A 24,600-nucleotide genomic window follows, 5' to 3' on the forward strand; every position below is an offset into this window, starting at 1 on the left:
ATTCGTTACAATGGGTGTGTTTTTTTAAAAGAAAAACCTTCCTTAAAGGGAAAGGGGCTGTTTGGGAGCATGCTAACGGCTGCCCATTGGCTGCTTGACGGCCAGGGGCGGGACGAGCTTGGCAATAGCGCTTCCTTTCTAGCGATTTCTGCCGAGACCGGAAGCCTGTGGGAAACGCTAAAAAACGCAACTACACTACAAAGCCAGGTATGCATAACGACGAATTCCACTATTTTAAATGGCGATTTTTCATTCAGTGACCAATTTGCAACAAAGATCCCCGTGCGAAAAGGCCTTAAGAAATGTGCTTTGGGTGATAAGGGTGATGTATTGTATTTTCAGGAGTGATGAATTGCGTGATGTGTAGCCTGCCCTTATACAGAAGGCTTAGTTCTGAATAACAAAGAAAATAATAGAAAGAGGAACAGAACAAAAATTATAGTCACACTTCACAAATTGCATTATGACACTGATGCGGCTGAATATTTGGGAATGTGTGGTTGTGTATTACAATTGCCCAGACGTTCTGATGCTTTCAAATGTCTGGGGCAGTTTCTCCCCCTATCCTCTGGCCAAGCTCCTTCCACATGTTACAGAAAACAGGGCTGTAGTGTGGCACCATGACAAGAAGGAGACCACTGATAGCCCAGGCTAGCCCAGTCTCTACATCTCAGAAGCTAAGTTTCTGGATGGGAGACCACCCAGGAATACCAGCATTGCGATGCAAAGCAGGAAATGGCAAACCACTTTTGAACATCTCTTGCTGTGAAATTGCAGCAGTGGTTGCTATATGTTGACTGTGGCTTAGCAACTAAAACACCTAAAGTAGTAAAGAAGCAATCCTAAACAGATCTACTCAGAAGTCCCATTGTATTAAATGGGGCTTACACCCAGGAAGGTGTTCTTAGAACTCAGCTAAAGCATCTCAGTAGTCTTTCTTGTTTTGGAGACAGTGACACATTGACCCTAATGCTGTATTGAAGCTAGGACTACTTTAACCTTAGCAACAGGAAGTCTTGAGGTGCAAGGGCCTTCTAGAAAGGTCCCACGAGGATACATCTGGCTTCTTTGTTCCTCACTACAAAATCAATTGCAAGAACAGTAGATGGTGCTACTGGCTTGGTTGATGCTCACATGGGACATCTGGACACATTACTATTTTCTCTTTGTATTCTCAAACAATCAAAAAAGAAAAGCAAACAGAAAATACTTTTTTGCTCAACTCCTTTGAATTCAGCATTATCATGCAACCACAGTTCTTGACATCCTTTTCGTAGCTATATCAACCTAAAACCTGAGGAAGCTGTTAAATTACAGAAGCTGCTGCTGTAATTTTCTCTCTTGCCAGGAATTGTGTTTTCCAAAATGTGGTACTAATATCCATGGGTTTTTTTTACCAGTCTTCAGGGAGAACACAAAACATAGCGCAAGGCCCAAGAGATATAAAGGAACCTGTGTGTGTGTGTGTGTGTGTGTGTGTGTGTTCCTAGCCCATCAATGAACCATAGCAATAACATCTGTTTGTTGTGATTACCAACTAGTGTACTTCAGCCTGGGATTAGAACTATTCTTGAGTGAGTGGAGTGGAGAAAGAACACTTGGAAGGGAGGAAGAGAGGGGCTCCTTGGGAGAAACCTTCATTTAATTAAACTATGGTTACTGGGGCTGCCTGAGTGCCTGTGTGATAAGCATCCAGAACTGGTTTTATCAGCTGATTTTAGTCCTAAAAGGTCAGGTTCTCCTGTGGATTAAAAGCTGGTTACCATATAAGAAGCAGCGGACAGTAATAAATAGACAGTTCTCACAAAAGAGGAAAATAAGCAGTGGACAATGTTAATGTGCTATGTTCATGTGTTCATAAATGATCTGGGGGCAAGCAGTGTAGTGGTGTTTGCTGATTACATTGGATTATTCAAGACAGTAAAAACTAAGGCATGTGAAGAGCTGCAGGAGGAGCTCTCTAGATTGCCTCAGTGAGCAACAATGTAGCAAATGAATGAAGATGGATTCAAGTGGGTAGCTGTGTTGGTCTGAAGAAGCAGAACAAATTTTGAGTCCAGGGGCACCTTTAAGACCAACAAAGTTTTATTCAAGGTATGAGCTTTCATGTGCACCCACACTTCCTCAGACAAAGTTGCATTTTATCTGAGGAAGTATGCATGCACACGAAAGCTCGCGTCTTGAATAAATATTGGTTGGTCTTAAAGGTGCCCCTGGACTCAAAATTTGTGTTGAAGTTCAGTGAAGTTAAGCATATAATGATGCATACTGGAACAAAAAACATCCAGATGTCATGAGAGGAAAAGAGATCTTCATGGTTGAATGGATAAAAATGTCACCTTTGAGCGCAGCTGCAGGGCGGGAATACATACTGGAGATTATTAAGAAAATAACTGAAAATAAATTATCCAGTATCTTAATATTCCTGTACTGATCTATGGTGAGGCTTCATTTGGAATATTGCATACAGTTCTGTTCATTGTATCTCAAAAAGGCCACTGAAGACCTGGAGAAAGTACATAAGAGGGTAACCAAGATGATTATGGGGTTGGAACACATTTCCCATGAGGAAAGGCTATAGAATATGAAGTTGTTCAGTTTAGAAAAACAATGATGAATGGAAGATATAATAGAGATTTATACACTTATACAAAAGGTTAGAGAACATGGACTGTAAGAATGTTTTCTTCCTTAGAAGTTAGGGGTAGCCAGTGAACTTGATGCATAATCATTCAGGACAGCCAGAAAGAAATACTTCTTTACTCAACAAGTAATTCAATTGTGGAATTCACTGACTGTGGATATAATGATGGCCATGAGCACAGATGGCTTTAAAATGAAATTTGCATAGATAAATGGAGGATAAGTTCATCAGTGGATGCTAGCCATGATGACTGCATCCCAAGGCAGTACATTTCTGAATACCAGTGCTAAGCTTGGTGTCGTGGTTAGGAGTGCAGACTTCTAATCTGGCATGCCAGGTTCGATTCTGCGCTCCCCCACATGCAACCACCTGGGTGACCTTGGGCTCGCCATGGCACTGATAAAACTGTTCTGACCGAGCAGTGATATCAGCGCTCTCTCAGCCTCATCCACCCCACAGGGTGTCTGTTGTGGGGAGAGGAAAGGGAAGGCAACTGTAAGCCGCTTTGAGCCTCCTTCGGGTAGGGGAAAGCGGCATATAAGAACCAACTCTTCTTCTTCTTCTAAGAGGGAATATCAAGATGAGGCTTGCTAGCCTTTCAGGGCAACTAGTTGTCCACTGTAGAAAAAGAAGAAGAGTTGGTTCTTATATGCCACTTTTCTCTACCCGAAGGAATCTCAAAGCGGCTTACAATTGCCTTCCCTTTCCTCTCCCCACAACAAACACTCTGTGAGGTAGGTGAAGCTGAGAGAGCCCTGATATCACTTCTCTGTCAGAATAGCTTTACCAGTGTTGTGGTGAGCCCAAGGTCACCCAGCTGGTTGCACGTGGGGGAGTGCAGAATCAAACCTGGCTCACCAGATTAGAAGTCTGAACTCCTAACCACTACAGCAAGCTGGACTAGAATAACCGCTGGTCTGATCCAGCAGGGCTGCTTTATGCTTTCATAGTTCAGCATGTTGTCTGAATGCAGACATACTGGCTCAGTATGTCAGTTTGGTGTAGTGGTTAGGAGTGTGGACTTCTAATCTGGCATGCCGGGTTCGATTCTGCACTCCCCCAGATGCAGCCATCTGGGTGACCTTGGGCTCGCCACGGCATTGATAAAACTGTTCTGACCGAGCAGTGATATCAGGACTCTCTCAGCCTCACCTACCTCACAGGGTGTCTGTTGTGGGGAGAGGAAAGGGAAGGTGACTGTAAGCCGTTTTGAGCCTCCTTCAGGTAGAGAAAAGCGGCATATAATACTCTTCTTCTCCTCCTCCTCCTCCTCAGCCCTGGCTTGTTGTGGCTCTTCCCGGCCCCTCCACGGGGTTCACCTTTCTCAGCCGTGGTGTCCCCTCTCCTTCCGACCAAGAACCACAAAGCGTGCTGGATTTTCTAAACACCGTCTTTTATTCTCTCTTTCCCGTACACTCGTAACGTCCTTTTTCCTCATCCACACCAACCCCACCCATGTGTATTCCCCACCTTATATCCCCTGCCTTGGACCCCGCCCCTCCTACATAACCCCTCTTGCCGCCGCCGCCCTTCCGTCCTAGTCGCTCTTCGGCGTCCGGAAGTTCCTTTCTACTTTCAGGTAAGTGTTTCTTTCTAGGTTCCAGTGTCGGCAACTTCTCGGGCGTGCCCGTCCTTGGAGTGGGCGAGTGGGGAGGTACCTCTGACTACAACTCCCTTTCTCCTCGCCCCTTTTTCGGGCTGGCCGGGCACTCAACACGCGGACTGGTTCTATGTTGGCCGCTATTAGTCCCTTGCTTTTAGTGTCCTCCTTCCAGGTTTGAAGTCCGGGCGTAACTCTACAGGCTACCTCCCCGCGTTCGTCTCCGTTGGCCCCTAACTCTCCATCCTCGCCCGGACACTTGTTCTTTGGTAATACCCTCTGAGAGAGAAGGAAATGAAGCCAGCATTTGTTGAGGCTAGCCAGGAACTGAGCAGTTGTTTGTGAGCTGAGTAATAGTGTCAGAAACTAAGGGCCATTCCGCACAACTTAAGAGTAGCCGAAGTCTTACCTTTTGTAAATGCTATTAATTTAATGTTCCACATGACGTCGTAAACAAACCGCAAAACTCCCGTCAAACTCCGGCAACAATCAGAATTTTATAGCGCTTAGGGGGAAATCCAGAAAAGTGGATCCCCCCCCGAAAAAAATGCTACACTTCTGAACACAAGCCGCAACACATCAGTGAAAGACATGTGCGTTCTCAAAATAGTGGTAGAAAGAATTTCCCTCCCTAGCTCTCACCCCCGAGCTTCCAGAGATGCGATTGCCATTTCCCCCCCTTAAACCAGCAAAAGCAACGAATAAGCGAAGCTTCTCCAGCTGAAGTCCCTCCTCAGAAGTGCTTAACAGTAAAACAAAGCCCCCTTCTGCAATTGTCTTTAATGTTTCTGAGCACAATACAGCCCAATGTTCAACAATGCCCATAATTTTGGCCAGAAATTGCATCCATTGGGGGGGATTTTTTTTTTACTTGAAAAGCATGTAAACTAACGATCCCCAACCTGTGGGCTGCGGACCACATGTGGTCCTTTGACTAATTGGAGGTGGGCCCCGAAGGACGCCTTCTCCCCCCCCCCGGCCCTTTACTTCATCCCCCCGGCCCTTTACAACACATTTTGGGTGTCATTGTCTCCCATCACTCCCAGATGGGACTATCTCGTTGCAGAGAAACAAGCTCAGGGTTCCCATTGATTTGTCATTGTCATGAGTTAAAATTTCCATGAAAATAAAATGTTCCTTATGTTTATTGTTGTGGAGTGTCTGTATCTTATTTTGAAGGGATGTTTAAACATTACCATAGCAATCCGAGAGCGTTAGGGCAGTGGTTGAAAGTAGAGGAGTAAACTACCCCCCCCCACCGGCCCTCAGTAAAAGGCATTGAGTGGTCCCCGGTGAGTGGTCCCCGGTGATAAAAAGGTTGGGGACCACTGGTGTAAACGATTCAGCTACTTAACATTCAGTGCCAGCTCCTACGCCAGCAGAAAAGCTCTTTCTGAGACACTGAATGAAAAAATATTAGTTGCTACCAGTGTTTTGGGGTTTTTAAAAAACAGTTTTTAAAGGGAAAGGGGCTTTTGGAAGCACGAACACAACAGTTCATTGGCTGTTCTGTTTGATTGATGGCTGGGGAAGGAAGAAGTACAGAAAAATATTGCCTCTTGTTGAGATTCTGGTGAGAAGCCCTAAGCATCCTAAAGCATCCAAGAAAAGTGTGTATCCAACCTTTGCTTGAAGATTGCCAGTGAGGGGGAGCTCACCACCTCCTTAGGCAGCCTATTCCACTGCTGAACTACCCTCCAAGCTTTCCAGCATGCTAGCACTGGACACAAGTTTACATGCTGAATCTATAGTTTTGGAAAAAGATCTTTTAAAAATACTAAAAATACTCTGCAAATGTTTCCTGTTATTTGAAGGCTGTATCCACACTTCACATTTCATTTTTTAAAAGTATACTTATACCTTGCTAGAACTGTACTGACAATATATATTTCTTGCAAGTATCCCAAGTCTGTTTTCATTCTGGGCTATGTTACATAACTCCATCCTTGGTTTCCATTAGGCTCTTTCCCCCTCCAATGGCCATACCCTCTGCAAAACAAACATTTTAAAACCTGTACAAGATGTGCCGTTCTGGGTACAAGCAGTTTTTATGTACCCTTAGGCATCCTTCACTATGGCCTTCCAAACGTCTCTGATTCCCAGGATATCTGCTGACTGGAGCTTATGGCAGAAGGAAGGGAACGGTATGCACAACACATATTTCATATAGCAAGTTGGAAGTAGTGAGTCCTGGCCAAAGCGTGGTCAGTAAGAGAGGGAGGAGAAGAGGCCAGGAGGAGGAGTTGGGAGTAATTGAAAATGCTACTTTACATGCAGGAACCCAGATCATGTAATGAAGTCATTCCTTGGAGCTGTACCTGCTTTAAATTTAGCAGGATGACCTGAATCTTAAAAAACATAAAATTCCCATAAAGTTCCAAATGAGATGGAGTATGAATGACCTGGCCCAAGGTCACTCAGCAAGCTTCCTAGATCCTGCTGTGGCACTCTTAGCCATTACATCATGTATCCCACCCTGCTTTTTCATGGAGTTCAAAGCAGCTTTTATAGGTTCTCTGAAGGTGTTCCTTCCAGAAGGCACCGGCCAGTTATAGACTCATTTTGCATCAGCAACGTGACTATATCAGGTGCCTTCATGTGCCTCTGGGAACTGTAGCTTGCTAGGCTACACTGTATTCCATTGTCTAGATTCGAATCCCCACTCGCGACATAGAGGCTCACTGGGTGGCTTCTGCCAGTCATAGTCCCTCAGCCTAACCTACCTCACAGGGTTGTGTGGATAAAATGGAGAAGAGGAAGATGGTTTTTGCCACTTTGGGTCCTCATTGGGAAGTGAATCCATAAATACCAGTTCAGGCCATCTAGTCTTGTCCTGTCTGACTGACAACAATTATCCCATATTGCAGGCAAAGTCTTTTGCCTCACTTTGAAGGGCCTTCTTTAATTTTAAAGGGTTGCATTTTTATTTGTTTGTTTATTTATTATTTTAATTTATTGTCCACCTCTCCCCAAAGGCTCGAGGCGGGTTACAATGTCTGGATAAAATCCTAATAAAACCCCTTAAAACAGACATAAACAGATATAAAATACTAATACAATTCAAAGCCCCATGAAGATAAGATGCTGCAGCAAAAAACTCATCCCAGTTCTAACAGTCCCCATAAGGCGTTCTCGAGGGGAAGGGTGAGCAGAGGGTGCAGATGGAAATCACTACTGCCACCTCTATGGGGGGGGGGGCATGATCTTCCTTGCCGCCTGGCCTCAACAGTAGACCTGGCAGAAGAGCTCCGTTTTGCATGCCCTGAGGCAGTGGTCCACAACCTTCTTGAGGCTGCGGACTGGTGGCGGTGGGGAGGGCAATCGCCTGGCCGTGCATGCTCATTGCGCATGTGCGGCCCTGCTTCCCTCCCTCCCCCCACAAAAATAAGCTTGCCGGGCCGCAAGCTAATTGGCCGCTTTTGAGGCAGGTTTGCTTGCAGCCTGGGACGTTTCTTACAGGGGGGGGGTGGGGAGAGGGAGCCACGGCCCGGTGCCAGGGCCTTTGCGGTCCGGTGGTTGGGGACCACTGCCCTGTGGAATGCTGAAAGTTCTCGCAGGGCCTGCAGCTCCTTCAGGAGCTCATTCCACCAGGTCAGGACTAGGACCAAAAAGGTCCTGGCCCTGGTCATAGCCAGGCATGCTTCCTGGGGCTGGGAATGACCAGTAGATTAGTACCCACAGAATGTAAAGCCCTGCAGGGGGCATAGAGCAACAGGCGGTCTCTCAGATATGTTGGGCCAAGAACACATATGGTCTCGAAGGTCAAAATCAGAACCTTGAACCGGATCCGAACGACAACTTGTGAGTTTTGCTTCACATTTGTTGTGCTCTGCATCATCAAGAGATGAGGCATGTGCTATTGAGTGCTATATAAGCATGTCAGTCCTCACTTGAAAGAAATCCCTCTATGGAAAAGTTCAGGACCAGTTCAAATATTATTCTGTGTTTGGTAGTGGTCCCATGGAATGAGGGTAGGATAAAATGTAAGTGTTGGACTGAATTAAATCCATGAAGAAGACTGAAAGCCTTAGGTGACCAATCCTTTCAGGTGCCTGAGGGCTGCTCCACAAAAAGACTTGTAAAGTCCCTTTTTATTCTTCTACCACGTGCCACTGAAGATGTGAAGTGAGTCCTTACAAAAGTATTGCATTTAAGATCACTGCAAACTCTCTCTCTCTCTTTTTTTTTCTTGGCAAATATGGCGGCCGCGCCAGACGCCAGAGAGAGCTCCGCCCAACTTGAGAAATATGAGTGCCCCTGCGCTTCAGGGTGCACCCCCCAGGCAGTTTTTGGGGGGATAGAGACTAGTTTTGTTCCCCCCCCGTTCTACAGATATGGACTGGTGGGCACCTGCAGCAGAACGAGGGGAAGAGCAGCGCAGCGCAAGAGAGAGGAGTAACAGCGGCCTGGGGCGTCGGTTCCAGCAGCAGGCTTGCATTGGAGGCCTCTCCAGCAAGAACCATCATAGCTGGGGTAAGGGGACAAGTGCGAGCCGCAGAACACTCTTGGAGCAGGCTGCACATAGGGCCCATGGGACGGGGACCCCCACAGAAGACCATACCCAATCCCTTGGGCTGCTTGCGCTCCCACCCGAGGCTTGGCGCTCCCTAGGGTGTCTCCCCCCCCCGAAAGGACAGTATCGGGGAGAGACGGAAGACTGAGCCTTACCAGCTGGGAGTTGGTGGCGTGGTGAGGAGGCTGTCCCCCATTGGGTCCCTGGACCGGGCTGGTTCTGGCTGGCACAGTGGCGGAGTGCGGCAGCAAGGAGCTGTGGTCGGCGTGGGAGTCGGCGTGGGAGCGTGGGGCCGTGGGGCCGTGCCTCGGACCCACAGGGCATTGTTGTCGGGTGATTTCCAACTTGCCGGTGGAGAGAGATCCCTTGGCTGGCTCCCTGCCCTCAGCGCGCCCTGTGAGGCCCCTTGGGGTGACTCCTTCCTGGTTGAAGAGCAAGCTGGTGGAGAGGGAAGCTTGTGGTGCTTCCCCTTTAAGATCTGTGTTGAAACTGGAGAAGTGGAGAGATGGGTCCCGAGACTGCCACCCAGTGGTGACCGAAAGAACTGCCAGAGTTTACTCTCTGGCTTGGATGTTAGCCCTGGGCTCCATCTAGTGGCAGCTGCCGGAATATCAGCTTGACTTTTTTCTTCCTTTTTTTCTGCTGCTGGTACTTGAAGGAGTGTAGTAGGAGTGTTCCATCACCAAGAGAGGAAGGGAGTTTTTAGGGCTAGGTCCAGCTGAAGTGGGGGAGTTGGTCCAGAGGTGGTAGAGAGAACCCCGGAGGTAGGCGGGATCTCACCCCTCGTGGCCTGACCCACCTCACCAGCTACTAGGATAGGTTGGGTGGGGGGAGAGGGGTCAGGAGATGACAAGGATAGTGGGGTAGAGAGGGCTGGGGGGGTTAGTGCAGCTGGGGGAGGAGGATCTAGCTTAGGAGGGGTTAGGAATTGGTGTCCTCTCTTGGGAGGTGGGGGGGATATAGAGAGGGGGGATCAGCCTGGCGGGGGACAAATAAAGGAGCCGGGATTCCTATGATCTTGGGTCAGGGGCACTATGGCTGGGGGAGGAGGTTTGACAAGAGAAAGATTGGGAGCACTGGTGTCCCGTGTAGGGCCTGGCCATGGAAACACGGCCGCCGCCCTGGGTGTCCTCAATTCCCTACTTTTTTTTAATTTTTAAAATTTGTATTAATTAATAAATAACAATCAACGGAAATACCCCACCAAAAACAACACAACTCTGTAGCTTCATAAACCTTTTGAATCCTGTAAACAATGTCCATTTAATCTATTACATTTCAACTGTTCATCATAATCCAAGTCACACATTACAACACTAGTTCACATACCTTATAGTCTGAAAATTTCCTTAAGTAATTTGCCAAATCAAGCCAAATTATATTGAAATCATCAATCTTTTTCTCCCCTTGAATTACTTTAATGTTATTTGTTAACTTTTCCAACATCATAAACGTCCTAATTTACTTTCACCAATTATCTATTGAGATATTATCTGCATTTTTCCAGTTAGTAGTAATTAACATCCCGGCAGCTACAATCAGAAAGTTCACCAATATTTTCTGCTTACATTTAGCATTTTCATTGAGAAATAAATTGAGGAGAACCAACTGGACTGAAGGTTCTAATTTCACTTTTATAATTTTACTAATTTTCAAAACAAATTTCTCCCAGAATTTCATTATTGCTGGACATTCCCACCACATATGAATAAAAGTTCCCTCCTTTCCACAGCCTCTCCAACATTTTTTATCCCCAGATTTCTTCATTCGATATACCCTAATTGGGGTATAATACCATTATTGTATTACCTTTATTGCATGTTCTTGGACTTTCCTTGATATTGACTTGATATTCCCTTCTAACCTTCGTAGCATCCCCAGGGATGTGAGGGTGGAGGCTAGGGGAAAAATGGGTCCAACAAGGTTGATTAAGGACTCTGCAGTATTTCTTTGCAGAGTCGAAGGCTGACCTTGCGTGCGTGACCGAGACCTGGGTGAGGGAGGGAGAATCAGTGGCCTTGAGCGAACTGGCCCCACCAGGTTACTTGGTCCTTCACCAATTGTGGACCCAAAAGAGGGGAGGGGTGGCAATCCTGGTCCGAGAGGCTTTCTCCTACAGGGCTCTCCCGATGCCAGAAATCGGCAGAGTGGAATGTGTCAGTATTGGGTGGGACTCGGTTGAGAGCTTGGCTGTCTGGTTGGTATACCGTCTGCCCAACGTGCCTCCAGACGCCCTGTCCCGCCTGCTGGAGGCAGCCTGGGTGTTGCATTTACCCAGGCTCATAATCCTGGTTGACTTCAATGTCCATGCGGACGCGCCCCCTTCAGGTCTTGGAGGGCACCTGGTGTCTTCCATGGCGACACTGAGGCTCTTGCAATTTGTTGACAGGCCCACTCCTCATGCTGGCCACACACTCGATTTTTGGTGCCGGGATAGAGGTGGATCTGTATGCAGCTTTGGCTGTGCTGTGGTCAGACCACTATGTCATGCAGGCTTGGCTCAGGAGACCACCCCCTCCCCAGTTGGGCGGCGGGCGGAATTTTGCCCGGCCGCAGAGACTCATGGATGCAATTGGTTTCCGAAATGCTCTGCGGGATCCGATGCCTCCTGGTGACTCATTAGTGGCCCGAGGGGAAGACTGGGAGTCCCATCTAATGGCTACCATAGATGAGATCACCCCTAAATGTCCTCTCTGCCCTCGGCTCAAACGGGCCACCTGGTACACGTGGACGCTCCGGGAGAAAAAGAGGGAAGTGAGACAACTAGAGCGAGTGTGGTGGAAGACCCGCGACGAGGCTACAAGAACATCTTATCGCACACTTATGAGGGCGTATGAGATGGCGGTGAAAGTGTCAAAATGAGAGCTTTTTGCCATGGAAATCGCGTCTGCTAGCTCTCGCCCGGCCCATTTATTTAGGGCAGTTCGATCTCGCACTGCCCTTGAGGGGCGTCAAAACACTAGTTAACTGGAACTTGGCTATGAGGAATTAGCGAGCTATTTTGCGGATAAAGTCTTGTCGCTCTGCCATGGCCTTTGTCTGGGACAATTAATACAATAAAGGAACTGGAGGCCTGTTGGCCTCCTTTGGCAGTGAGGTTTGATGGCTTCAGGCGGCTCTCTTCCTCCGAAGTAGACAAGTTACTGGGATCGGTCAGGGAGACCACTTGCCCCCTGGACCCATGTCCCTCTTGGTTCCTCAAAGGAGGTGGCCAGGGGATAGGAGGCCAACTCACGGACATTATCAACTGCTCCCTGAGTTCCGAGGAGTTCCCTGAGAGGCTGGAGAAGGCGGTGGTTCGCCCTCTCCTGAAAAAAACAATCCTGGACCCGCAGGCCCCTGCCAACTACCACCCAGTATCGCATTTAGCGTTCCTGGGAAAGGTGGTAGAAAGGGCTGCAGTGGACCAGCTTCTGGCTTTCTTGGAAGAAACTTCGGCACTTGATCCATATCAGTCTGGCTTCCACCCTGGCCACGGGGTGGAGACGGTGTTGGTCACCCTGCTGGATGACCTCTGTCGCCAGCTGGATAGAGGTGGGTTGGCCGTGCTGGTTCTCTTAGACCTGTCAGCGGCCTTTGACATTGTGGACCATGAGATCCTGGTTCACCGCCTTGCCGGCATGGGGATAGGAGGCACAGCCTTGCGCTGGATACACTCCTTCCTCCAGGATCGGGCCCAAAGGGTTGCTGTGGGGGATGAGTTCTCACGTCCTTATAGATTCCGTTGTGGGGTCCCTAAGGACACGGTTCTCTCCCCTACCTTGTTCAACATCTATATGCCCTCTGGCCTAGCTGGTGAGGAGTTTTGGGCTGGGTTGCCATCAGTATGCTGATGACACCTAGCTCTATCTCCTAATGCAGTGGTCCCCAACCACCGGGCTGTGGCCCAGTGCCAGGCCGCGAAAGCCCCGGCACCAGGCCGCGGCTCCCTCTCCCCGCCCCCCCAGGCCGCAAGCTTCTTTTTGTGGGAGGAAGGGGGAGAGGGAAGTGCGGCCACATGCGCAAATGCCTGGGGAGTGCGTTTGTGCCATGCACGCCCATTCCGCACGTGCGCACCTGTTCTGTGCATATGCACATGCGTGACCCAGTAGCGCATGCACATTTGCGGCCACGCAAGCACGCATGCGCAAAACTTGAAACTGTTGCAGCCGCGCTTGGTGCAAACGCGCATGCACAGCTGCCGGATCGCCCTCCCACACCCACGCCTAAAAAAGGTTGCGGACCACTGTCCTAATGGGCAGCTACCTGAACTCTCCCCCGAAACCATTTGCCAGATGTTTGGAAGCAGTGACAGAATGGTTCAAGCAGAGTCACCCGAAACTCAACCCCTCCATGACGGAGGTCCTGTGGCTGGGAGGAAAGGGGCAGGAATAGGAAGTGTGTTTACCCACTTTGGTGGTAGTGCAACTTACCATCCCGCCCCAAGCCGGGAATTTGGGGGTGACCATCGACACCTCCCTCACTATGGAGGCGCAGGTCAAGAGAGTAGCGGGCCAGGCATTTTTCCATCTTCTCCAGGCCCGGCTACTAGCGCCCTACCTGTCCCCCGACCACTTGGCCACAGTGATCCATGCAACAGTCACCTCCATATTAGATTTCTGTACCTTGCTCTACGCGGGCCTACCCTTGTCCTTGATCCGGAAACTTCAGCTAGTGCAAAATGCAGCTGCGACGTTCCTCACTGGCACACCTTGGAGGACCCACATCCAGCCTGTACTGAGGCAACTGCATTGGTTGCAAATTGCTGTCCAGATCCGGTTCAAGGTTTTGGTTTTAACCTTTAAGGCTTTACGCGGGTTGGGACCCACATACCTGAGGGACCGCCTTTCGCCCTATGTACCCTGCAGGGCCTTACACTCTGCAGGGGAAAATCTATCAGTCATTCCCAGCCCCTGAGAAGCGCGCCTAGCCTCAACCAGGGCCAGGGCTTTCTCTGTCCTGGCCCCTATGTGGTAGAATGAGCTCCCGGGTAAGCTACGGGCCCTGCGGGAGCTGTCAGCGTTCCACAGGGCCTGTAAAATGAAGTTCTTCTGCCAGGTCTATGGTTGAGGCTAGGAATGGCGAGGAAGAACATTGCCCCCCCTGGGGTCTGAAGTATACACCATTACCCTCCATCCCCTAATGCCCTTGCATTCCTGTGTATAGTTAATTTTTGATTTCTAGGTTCAGCTTCTAAAACACATTTGGCTTCAACAAATGATCTTCAGATAGCAGAAATATAACTTTAGCTTTTAATTAACAACACAAATTGTTTTACATTAAAAAAATTACAATACAATTAAATATTCTCTTAATCCCGTTAACTAGCTCTTCTGCTCTCAGAAGCATCCTCTCCTGCCATATCCCACCTACCCGTCCCAGTTCCCCTATACAAATTGCCCTCTCTAAATAGAACCCACTTGTCAAGATGTTACAATTTTTAAAAACTTGTACTTAAATGACACTGAATGTGTTGGTTCTAACTGATGTTCCTTGAAGAACTCATTAGCTATAACATTAAGATCAATTTCCTGAGAGATCTGTTTGTGCCCATGAAGAAAAGCCATGTAACTGAGCCTTGCCTATGTCACGCTTGACCTTATAAAGGTCTTTATTCTACGAAGGCATGAAAATGAGGTGCAGGAAGAAACAGGTAAGGTAAGGCCTATTCTAGTAGTAGTTTACACAGGCATTTTCCTTGTTCTCCACTGACCAGATAGATCACATCAGAAAGAGCTCCCTTGCAATTTCCAAAAACATGTCTCAATGAAGTTGTAGTCAGGCAGCATCCAAGTCAGCTTGGTAAAAGTTTAGACTACATATTATCATGTTCTCCTATAGCAAACTTTTCAGTTTTGCGCATGTGTGGGACACTTCTGAGGAAAAGCGATCGTGTAAACTGTTGTAGACTTTATCAATAATTTCATAAAAGATTTTCCTCTTGAAATCCTTAGGAGATAGAAACTGGTGAGGATCCCTCCCAGCATCAATATGCCATGCAGTCTTTCTGCACCTAGGCATGGTAAAGGTATCCCCTGTGCAAGCACCGAGTCATGTCTGGCCCTCTAGCGTTTTCATGGCAGACTCAATACGGGGTGGTTTGCCAGTGCCTTCCCCAGTCATTACCATTTACCCCCCAGCAAGCTGGGTACTCATTTTACCAACCTCAGAAGGATGGAAGGCTGAGTCAACCTTGAGCCGGCTGCTGGGATCGAACTCCCAGCCTCATGGGCAGAGCTTTCAGACTGCATGACTGCTGCCTTACCACTCTGTGCCACAAGAGGCTCTGGGCATGGTAGGAAATCTAATTTTTTTGCTGCCTTGACTATATGGGGACAAAATTGTTCAAAGCTGTTCCACTGTTGCTTTGTACTCTCTTGATGGAACTGTAGATTACTTTTTAAATGTGTGTTTAATGTTGCCAAACGATGAAACACAAGCATCAGGAACTATAGTATGAAGCAAGAAGCACATCTCAACAAGCTTTGTGAATATCCATTTGCTTTCGCCCCAGGATCCCCTTTCTCCTCAAAGAATTGAATCAACTCCTTATAATTCGAAGCCACTGACTGTAAGGAGGCTGCTCTAACATTTCAGTCAATAGGCAACAGCAACATAACTTAGAACCATGAGCAGCTGCAACAACTGAGGAGACCATGAGCTTGGGGGCAGTGGAACTGCCTGACAGGGAAGGAGACCCTGTGGAAGTTCTGTTAGGGCCCTGACCTCACTGGGGAGCTCATTCCACTAGATTGAGGCCACAGTTGAAAAGGCCCTGGCTCTTGTTGAGGCCAGGCAGGCTTCTTTGGGGCCAAGGATCATCAATCCCTTAGAGTGGATGGATGGAGCATACCACTCTTCAGGGTAGGCAAACAAGCAGGCAGTCCTTGAGGTATGCAGAATCTGGCATTGCATATGGTCTTGAACCAGTACCTTAATCTGTTGAAGGGTTGGCATAATGTGGATTCTCCATGGTGTTCAGGTAAAGATGCAAGCAGCTACATTTTGGAACAATTGTAATTTTCGGAGCATGGATAAGGGAAGGCCTGTGTAGATCAAGTTACAGTAATCCAGCCTAGAGATGACCATTGCATAGATCTGGGGCCAAATAGGGTGCTAGTAGCTTGGCTTGGCAGAGATGGGAAAATGCCAGTGGAGGTACTTGGTTAAGGAAGCATGTCCAAGTTCCTCATTGATTGTGAGGTTTTAAGTTGTACATGGTTCAGGTTTGGGAGGCAAACTTCCTGGTCTGACCCTTTACAACCTATCCAAAGGACCTCTGTCTTTGAGGAGTTGAGTTTCATGCTACTGTGCTGAAACCATTCCGCTATAGCCTCCAGGTATCTTCGTGGACAACCAGCCACATAGAATAAACTTTAGATGTTTGAGATCCACAAGACATGAACAAGTACGCACATTTTTAAAATTGCAAGATGCACATTTTGTCAGAGCCATAGTTGATGTATTCCTTCTAGATCTGCTTCATCCTGGTGGGAAGTTTCTTCTTACTCCACAGTCAAACCAACCAGCTATGCCACACAGTCCAAAATAGGTGCCTTTTCCTGGTTTCCTCTGGTGTGAAGCTATGGCAAACATGGAGGGTTTTATTTCCTGCAGAGTGGGAGTTTTGCTGCTTTTTGCCTATGGATATAGCAGCACCTGAGGCACAGGTACGGCAGTCCTGTGCATCAGCTGCCATTGTACCTCAGTCCTTCTTGAGACTTTGTCAATATGACTCTGCATTGGTTGTGGGGGGATGCTGAGCCCCCCTCCCCCAAACCCGGGGGGGGGTGTCTCGAGCTTCTCAGCCCCCCCCCCCCAAAGTTTATGCCCCTGGTCATCAGAATTGCCAATCTCCAGGTAGGTATGGAGAGCTCCCAAAATTATAACTGATCTTTGGGCTACACAAATCAGTTCCCCTGGAGAAAACGGTAGTTCCATAGGAAGGACTCCGTGGCATTATGCCCTCCTAAGGTCCCCACCCCCAAATCTCCAAGAATGTCCCATCTTGCAGTTGGCAACCGCAGATCGTGTGAACAGCCATTCAGGCTGTGATGTTAGCTTTTCTCTTCCCTTTCCCGTCTTTTGAGGAGGTTCTGCCAGCGGTTTGCGCTGGAATTCGGAGTTCCCCTGCCATGGGCGCCACACCCGCGGCTGGTCCTTTGGCGCGTTGTTTTCCTGGCACACGCTCCGCGAAGCGGCTGCCACTCTTCCTCACCTCCTCGCCCCGTTACAGACGCCTGTTGCGTGCCCGCGTCCGCTTTCCCGTGTGTGTCGCCATGCACGTCCTTGAAAACTGGCTGTTCCCGGCGGCGCCCAGGCGGGCAAGCGAGGCGTCTCGAAGCGCGCGCGCGGCTCCTTTAAAACCGTGGTGCCATCTCCGCCCCTTCCCTTCCTCAGCAGCCCCCTCTGCTCCAGGCCCGGGGAAAGGCAAACGGCGGTGGGAGCAGCCCTCGCTGCCCGCTGAAGCCGGCGGCCCGGTGGGGCGCGGCCAGTGCATGAGGGCAGCGGGCGGAGGCGCAGAAGGAAGAGGAGGAGGCGGGGGCGGCGGTGACTCCCTCCCGCCCGCCTGGGCACTGGCAGCCCCTGCCGCCGCCTCCACTCCTCGCCGGGGCCCGGGAGGCTGAGGCCGCCGCGTAGCGCCCGGGACATGCGGCCTCCCCAGCCGCAGCCATCGCCGAGGAAACGAAGGACATGAGGCTCCGCAATGGCACCTTCCTCACGCTGCTTCTCGGTTGCCTGTGCGCGCTCTTTTCGCTCTCCTGGTACGGGGCCTTCGGCGGGCACAAAGGTAAGGAGCCCGGAGAGGAGGAGCGCGCCCGCCCGCCTGCCTTGCGCACTGCGCCTGGCCGGAGTTAGGGGTAGGCAGCTTCCAGTGGGGAATCGGAAACATCTCTCCGGCGGTCCCAGAATGCCTTCGTCTGCTTGTTGGATGAGGACCCCAGCCCTCCCCCGAACTTAAAGGTTGCGCTGCGCACTAACCCCCATGCCTTTTCTTCCACCAACGTAAAATCGATCCCAAATCCCTTGGCACTCGGAGCTGACTCCTCTTCCAGTCTTTCTCTTTTCCCATACTGCAGTCTTCAAGCCAGAATTTGCTGCGGGGGACATATTTGCGTATTTCTGCAATCTGTTGTGTTCCTTTACTATAGAAAGTGGTGATCACAAACCACCCCCCCTATACACATACACACACACCGTTTTCATTTCCCTCTCTTGAAATTGTGGAAGGTGGCCTTTGGTTCTCTACCATTGAACTGACAATTGCATTTTTCATGTTTCTGTACTTGGTAATGTTCATCTTGTCTTGGTACTGTGAATATTTTCCTAGTGGGGAGCACTCTAAATCCCAATGACACCCATGTGTGCAGGGTGCTTCTTTAATGTGTGGCCCTGTTAATTCTTGCTATGGGTTTTAGTCAAAGAGGCCAGGTAAGGCATCAGGGTGTCATTGAACTTTATCCTGCCCAAAGTGAGCCAAAGAGGAATAGAGTTCTCCAGTCTTGCCCTGTGCTCTTGTACTTTTAGGTAATGTGATGGAGTCAGGGGTCATTGGATTAGCAGGACATTGCATCACCATTAGCAGTAACTATTGTTTTTTCTTGATTTTATTTGAAGGCCATGCAGTTATAAAATCAATCAGTGATATTCCTTTTTTCTGTTTCTATATGTATGTGAGGTCAAACTATAATGTTTACTCAGCATCTCTTCCCTGTTGATTATATGTGTTTTAAATGTTCTAAATCTAAATTGGGGCATTAAATTCCATCAAGCAATTAAAATTTGTTCATACCTATCCATATGCTGCTGTAGTAAACCAGTGACATACAGAGACATGCAGGAGAAAGGAGAGATCATGTTTCTGGTGTATTATAAAGCCCGTGAAAGTTCCTTCCCACATTAGTTTTCCGGATCTTAAAATAGATTCTTTAACTTTTCTAGTGTATTTTTTAATGTGTGGAAAATGGTTTGGATATCCTTTTTAATCCATATGCCTACATAAGGAAAGTGAGACATCTGGTAGATAAATTTCTGACATGTAAATTTCTGAATGTGAAAAACATTTGCTTTGCAAGTCATACATTTTTCTTCTTTCAGGACAATTTCATGTCTTGCTTTTTAAAATAAGAAATTAATCTCTATTCAAAAAACAAATATATGAAAAACATAAAGGGCTATGTCTGTCCAGTCAGTGTACTCACTGGAAAATCCAATCAATCACCATTAATATATTGCAAAATGCAAGCTTTAAAAAAATCTATCTAAGAAAAATTACAGTAATGCTCAGATTAATTCTTGTAACCTGAAAGCAGAGAGGCATGAGAAATTAAACAAAAATATTAGATTGCCATTGGCTATTAGGGCTGTCAGTCAGTTCCTGATAACTGTTCATAATTCATTAGTGCAGACAGTAACACTGTTGAGGGAAAGCCTAGGTCATGAAGAATCTAGGATATTAATGGATCTAGGCTTGCAGAGCAGGCAAGGGTTTCTTTTAGATGTTGCTTAATTGCACTGAAAGCAAATGTCTGTATCTGATAAACACTGATTAGTGCAATATGTCTATAGATCTGCCCACCATTCTGTACAGCCCTGACTGGACTTCTTTTTACCTTACATCTTTTCTGGGCTTGCTGCTTTATCCGCTGTTAGGTCAATTCTCAGCTGCTTGTCTCTAAGCAGACCCATTCCTAATAAATTCAGTTAAACTCTTTTTTACTTCCCACTTTTAAAATTCCTGGACAAGCTACTACTCTAAATATTAATTTAATGAAGGAAGCTGGCAAACATTTCCTTGTTTCTCTCTGGAGCTGACAGAATTGTTCTGGTCCTGAGAGTGTCTAAAGCAAATGTGTCCTGCAACCGTGGAGAGGGTTTTGCTGCTCTTTATCCCAAAAGAGGGGAGGTTTTTTTATAGCTGAACTGACTGAAGGGTTGAATTATAGAGGTATTCCCTCTATAACAGATAGCAAAGTTGATTAAACTTATGCCGCGCTTAAGTTTCTGTTTGTTGAACAACCCCCCCCCTCCATGTTTCAAAATTATAATTACAAAATTGCAAGAGAAAACCAACACTCATACTGTAAGTGCAATATTCTCTGGGCTTTTTGGCATTTGTTGACTAGATATACTATGTTTAATTGCCAAACTAACTGATACTGTGTACTTTGTGATACTGTACTTGACATCATTATAACAGCACAGCTGGCCAATACAGTGGGATCTTTAGGCCACAGCACTTGAATTGTTAAGGCGTCAGTCTTGTCAGCAGGCACATGCTTCTCTTAGGAGAATTGTTTTCAGAGCTTCTGCCCAATGCTATGAATGCTGTGCCAGCAAAGGAGAGGGGGCAGAAACCAACGGCTGGGACTGCTGGCCTGTTGTGCTGTCACCACCCATAGCCAGGGATCTGAATTAGGAGGTCTATGGATCTCACTATGAAGGTTTAATTGCTGGCAAAGCATCATGTATTGCATGCAGCCATACTTCCAATGACCATCAGGAGCAGTGTTGTTCACACAGAACAGAAAAAGATAGGCGATGTGGTAAGAGGGCGCAGGCTGAATTAGATGATGGTATTTAGCACAAATATTCCCTGACTAGAAACTAAGCCCGTTGTAGTGCAAATACAGCGTGCGCTAGGGGGCTGGCGAGTTGGGTGTGTCAGGCCTCTGGGCCGAGGCCCCGAACCCGAGGCTGGGCGCGGGGCGACCTGTGAGGCGGTGCGAGTGTTCCAGTAGGCGGCCTGGAGGGTAGGAGACAGCCGCTGGGGCGACTGTAGACCCTGCGGCGGGGCCGGCGGTGCAGGTGGCTGGCGCCGGTGACAGCGGCTCCAACGCCGCTCGGTGAGGTTTGGGCTCTGGGTGGGCGGGCTGGGGTGAAGCCAGCGGGCCATCTGTAGTGGGTACGGGTAGCGTGGGCCAGCGGGCCATCTGTAGTGGGTGCGGGCAGGGTGGGTGGTGGCTGCAGCGACGCTGTCGTGTCTTGCAGCGGCGGGTGGGGGCGCAGGCTGCTCCCGGCTGTGCGAGCCAGTGGTGAGGCAAGACATTGGTGGGTGCGGCTGCAGATGGCGCCATGGCTGCTGGGCCCTCATGGTAGCGCGGGCAGGCGGTGACCCGCCGTGTCGACAGGGAGAGTGGTAATGGCGGCGGCTCTCTGCATGTGGGCGAACTCGGAGGGGGCGAACTCAGTGATAGATGGCAGCCACCCATGTCGTCCCCCCCATGGCCAAGGTCCCCGGGGTGGGAAAGGAGCAGGGATGCTGCATCTTTGACGTGGCGTCCCTGCTCCTTTCTGAAGATGGAGGAGTTCCGGAGCCAGAGGACTTACCCCGCAGGCTGCCAGCGCAATCTGTGAGGTGAGTCCCTGGCTGGCCAGGCTTGGCCTTGGATAGACACTTGGAGGGCCCAATCAGGAGCCGCTTTGCGGCTCCTGTTTGGGCCCTCCGAGTTTTTATCCTGGACAGGGCCTGCCCTAACTCCTCCCAAACAGCCCTTACCCTTTTATTTAATCTGCTCTGCAGGAGTGGTTTAAAGATGCTCTGCAGGAGTGGTTTAAAGATTAGATTAGATCTTTGTCCTTTACATATCATCCTAAATTCCATTTGGCTGTTATGGGTTTTTCTTTTCTTTTTTAACTGTATCATGTTGTGTTATTTTTGCTCTTGATTCTGAGTTTGAGTGTTCCTTATACTAGTGGGGGCAAACTTGTGGCCATTCTTGACTTTTTTTTACCATAACAAAACATCTTTTTCACAGTTAATGACCAATCTGTTGAATCAATATGCTCAGGATAATGAGATAAGGGGAAATTATTCTACACCTGAATGTTAGCTGTTGAAGAACAGGCATCCAGTAGAATGAATGATGGGTGGATTATAAAGGTGCAGGATAATAGCCTCTGCAGGGTTCAGTTCTTCACTCACTGCTTCAAAATGTTTCTGTTTCATAGAGTGGCCTCAGCCTCTGCTATACCAACAAGCAGGTTTGCATTTTGTGGGTTTAAATATGACTGAAGGTTGATATGTGCATGCTCATTTTTAACATGCTGACACACGTTGCTCCACTTTTCAGCTGAAAATTCATATCCACAGTTGTTGATTTTTTTAAAAATCTGTTATTTAATTACTTCATTTCTTGTTTATATATTTATAAAAGAATTGATGTGAGGAAAAGCACAGAAGATTATGTAAGTGTTAACCAGAGCCATTGGCTGAAGAGGAAAATGGATCTACCATTCAGCCTACAGTGTATTATATTTGTGACAGAGTCAGTAGTACAGTACATTTTGGCCCCATGTTTTGTCTCTCTGGTGGAGTGTAATGCAGTTACAATATTCCCTAACAGCAGGGCAATAACATTCAGAAATAACTTCAGAGCTGTGCTGGGAATGCTGCCTAGGGGGCAGAGGTTGGGGCAGTTTTGCTAGACTTTGTAAAATGGTTTTGGCACACACCTCCTTAAAAAAACAATGATTTCTGACTGTTGGTATTAGTCTAAAAGTTAATGGATACTGTCCTTTGCACACTGCATAGCCTCTTTAGTAACTTTTAGTGTCTCTCCTTTTGCTGCTAGTTTCTGCACTTTAGAAGTCATTAGGGTCACATCATCCATCTGTCTGGAGGCTGCTTTACTTCCCCCAACCCATTTAAACAGTGTGTCTTTGTTGCTGCTATATAATGGGTTTTGGCTTTGTGATTGTTACTTGATTTCCCTGCATTACTCATCAACTAAAAGGTTCTCGCAACTGTAGTTTAAATCCTATCCCTTCAGAGTTTTGTCTATTTAAGAACTTATATCAGTGCAGAAATTTCAGATCATAAGTATTTCTGTTTAGATCCCCTTCATTAAAATGTTACATATGACCTGCCTTGTCACTATTTTGTCTAGTAGATGCATTCATATGGAATAACTGAAAGAGATAATAAGAATTTTTTTTTCTGTTAGAAAAACAGAATGCAACCTATGTATTGCAAAAAGATCCAGATGAAAGAAAAATATTTTTCTGCAGGTTCTTTTATTGTCATATCTTTTTGCTTTTTTATGTTACTTTATATGTAGCAAAGCAGAAAATTCTTTATTCTGTTAAGTTGTAAATTTTTCAAGTCAGAAACCATTGGTGTAGTGGCTTATATTCTGTGGTACCAGGTTTGATTCCCAGTTCCTCCACCCTCCAAGGGTGACCTTGGGCCAGTCACAGTACTTTCTGAACTCTCTTGGCCTAACCTACCTCACAGAGTGTCTGTTGGGGAAAGGAAGGGGAGGAGGGGAGAAGAAGCCGCTTTGAGACTCCTTTGGGTAGTGAAAAACAGGATACAAAAACAAAATCTTCTTCATTACAGCGATGCTGTGAAAGATGTGTTTCATTATTCCAACATGTGAGACCTCTCTCTCCCAAGTTTTCCTTCTCCCTTGTTCTCAAACTGGCTATCTTTCCTGACCCCTATTTGCTTTCATTTCCTTGTCTCCTGATTCCTTAGAGCTGTGGCCTCCTCACATTTCCTTCCCTTCTGCCTTTCTAGAACCTGAGTAGCTAAGCGGCCAGGGACCTTTGCTCAGCCAGTGATAGGCAGACACCCTCCTGCCTGTTCCATCTCCCAGTGATATTAAGGCAACTCAACCAGTTGCTGTCAGATGTTTCTACTGCAACAAAATTACTTGTGTGCTGGCAGATATATTATTTATTTATTTATTGTATTTATGTACCGCCCTCCCCTGAGTCTCAGGCCAGTTTACATAAAACGCAGAAAACAGTACATGGAACTCAGCTTTTCACAATAACATTAACATTAAACTATAACAGAGTACAACAATGCAAACAGGTCCAGAGCAGAATGCATGTGTGGATTTCTGGGAGGGAGCAGGGGCCCTGTATATGTCGCTGGTTACCTGCTCTCAACCAAATGCCTGGTGGAAGAGCTCCCTTTTGCAGGCCCTGCAGAAGCTCCGTCAGGGCCCTGATCTCCTCCAAGAGCTCATTCCACCAAGTGGGGGCCAGGACAGAGAAAGCTCTGGCCCTGGTTGAGGCTAGGTGGGCTTCTTTAGGGCCAGGGATCATTAGCCGGTTGGTGGTGGTAGAGTGTAAAGCTCTTTGAGGGGCATAGGTAGGGAGGCTGTCCCTCAGGTACACTGGGCCCTGACCATGTATGGCCTTAAATGTGATTACCAGAACCTTTAGTCTGATCTGGAATTCAACTGGCAACTACTGTAGTTGGTGGTATCATTGTGGTCTATGGTAAACAATTGTAAACTATCAAGGAAAGCAAAGAATGTAAGAATTGGGATATGGGAAGGGGGCTTTGTGGAACTTACCTTGAAGTATGTAGGCAAAAAGGGGGCTGTGGCAGTTAAAAGTTTGTTATGATTAGAGTCTTGAACTAGTCTTTTGGAGACTCAGATACGAATCCCCACTCTACCATGGAAGCTTGTTGTGTGGTCTTGGGCTGGGTCATTATTTCTCAACCTAACCTGCTTCACAGCTCTGTTGTGAGGATAAAATGGAGGAGAAAGATGGGGTACAAATGAATCTTTCAACATGTTGCATTTTAAGGTACAGTGGTCATTAAGGTCTGTTTTGCCTGTCTTATTTCACCCTTGGATAAGTTAATGTTGGTTTACAAGAAACAAAGAACAACAAACCATTGGATTCTTTGTTTAAAGAATGTAAGGAGGAAGCATAGTCCTAGTTTCTGCAACAGAAACCTGTTCATTAGGAAGTGGACTGAAGTAATTTATGTAATAAGCTACCAGACGGTTCTGACTTCTGCCTGCTGACCACAGTGACAGGCTTGAATGATGGTCTAGAGGTGGAAAAACACTGAGGTGCCCAGTTAGTAATTAAACTTTTGAGCAGCTGCTTTCCATA

At 47.6% G+C, this 24,600-nt stretch overlaps 1 protein-coding gene across 4 annotated transcripts in view; it reads left to right on the forward strand.

Moving 5' to 3' along the window:
• The first annotated feature begins 17,079 nt into the window (after nucleotides 1-17,079).
• MGAT4B (alpha-1,3-mannosyl-glycoprotein 4-beta-N-acetylglucosaminyltransferase B) overlaps nucleotides 17,080-24,600 on the forward strand; it is a 171,438-nt gene continuing 163,917 nt past the window's right edge. Inside the window, exon 1 of one of the 4 annotated variants that reach the window (XM_077326627.1) lies at nucleotides 17,080-17,527. In XM_077326627.1, coding sequence (XP_077182742.1) covers nucleotides 17,431-17,527 — 97 coding nt within the window. In that variant the 5' untranslated portion in view covers nucleotides 17,080-17,430. The remainder of the gene's footprint in view (nucleotides 17,528-24,600) is intronic. The other 3 variants (XM_077326625.1, XM_077326628.1, XM_077326629.1) reach the window with 3 other exon arrangements.

Source organism: Paroedura picta, chromosome 3 (genome assembly GCF_049243985.1).
Source record: "Paroedura picta isolate Pp20150507F chromosome 3, Ppicta_v3.0, whole genome shotgun sequence".
Taxonomy (NCBI): Eukaryota; Metazoa; Chordata; class Lepidosauria; order Squamata; family Gekkonidae; genus Paroedura; species Paroedura picta.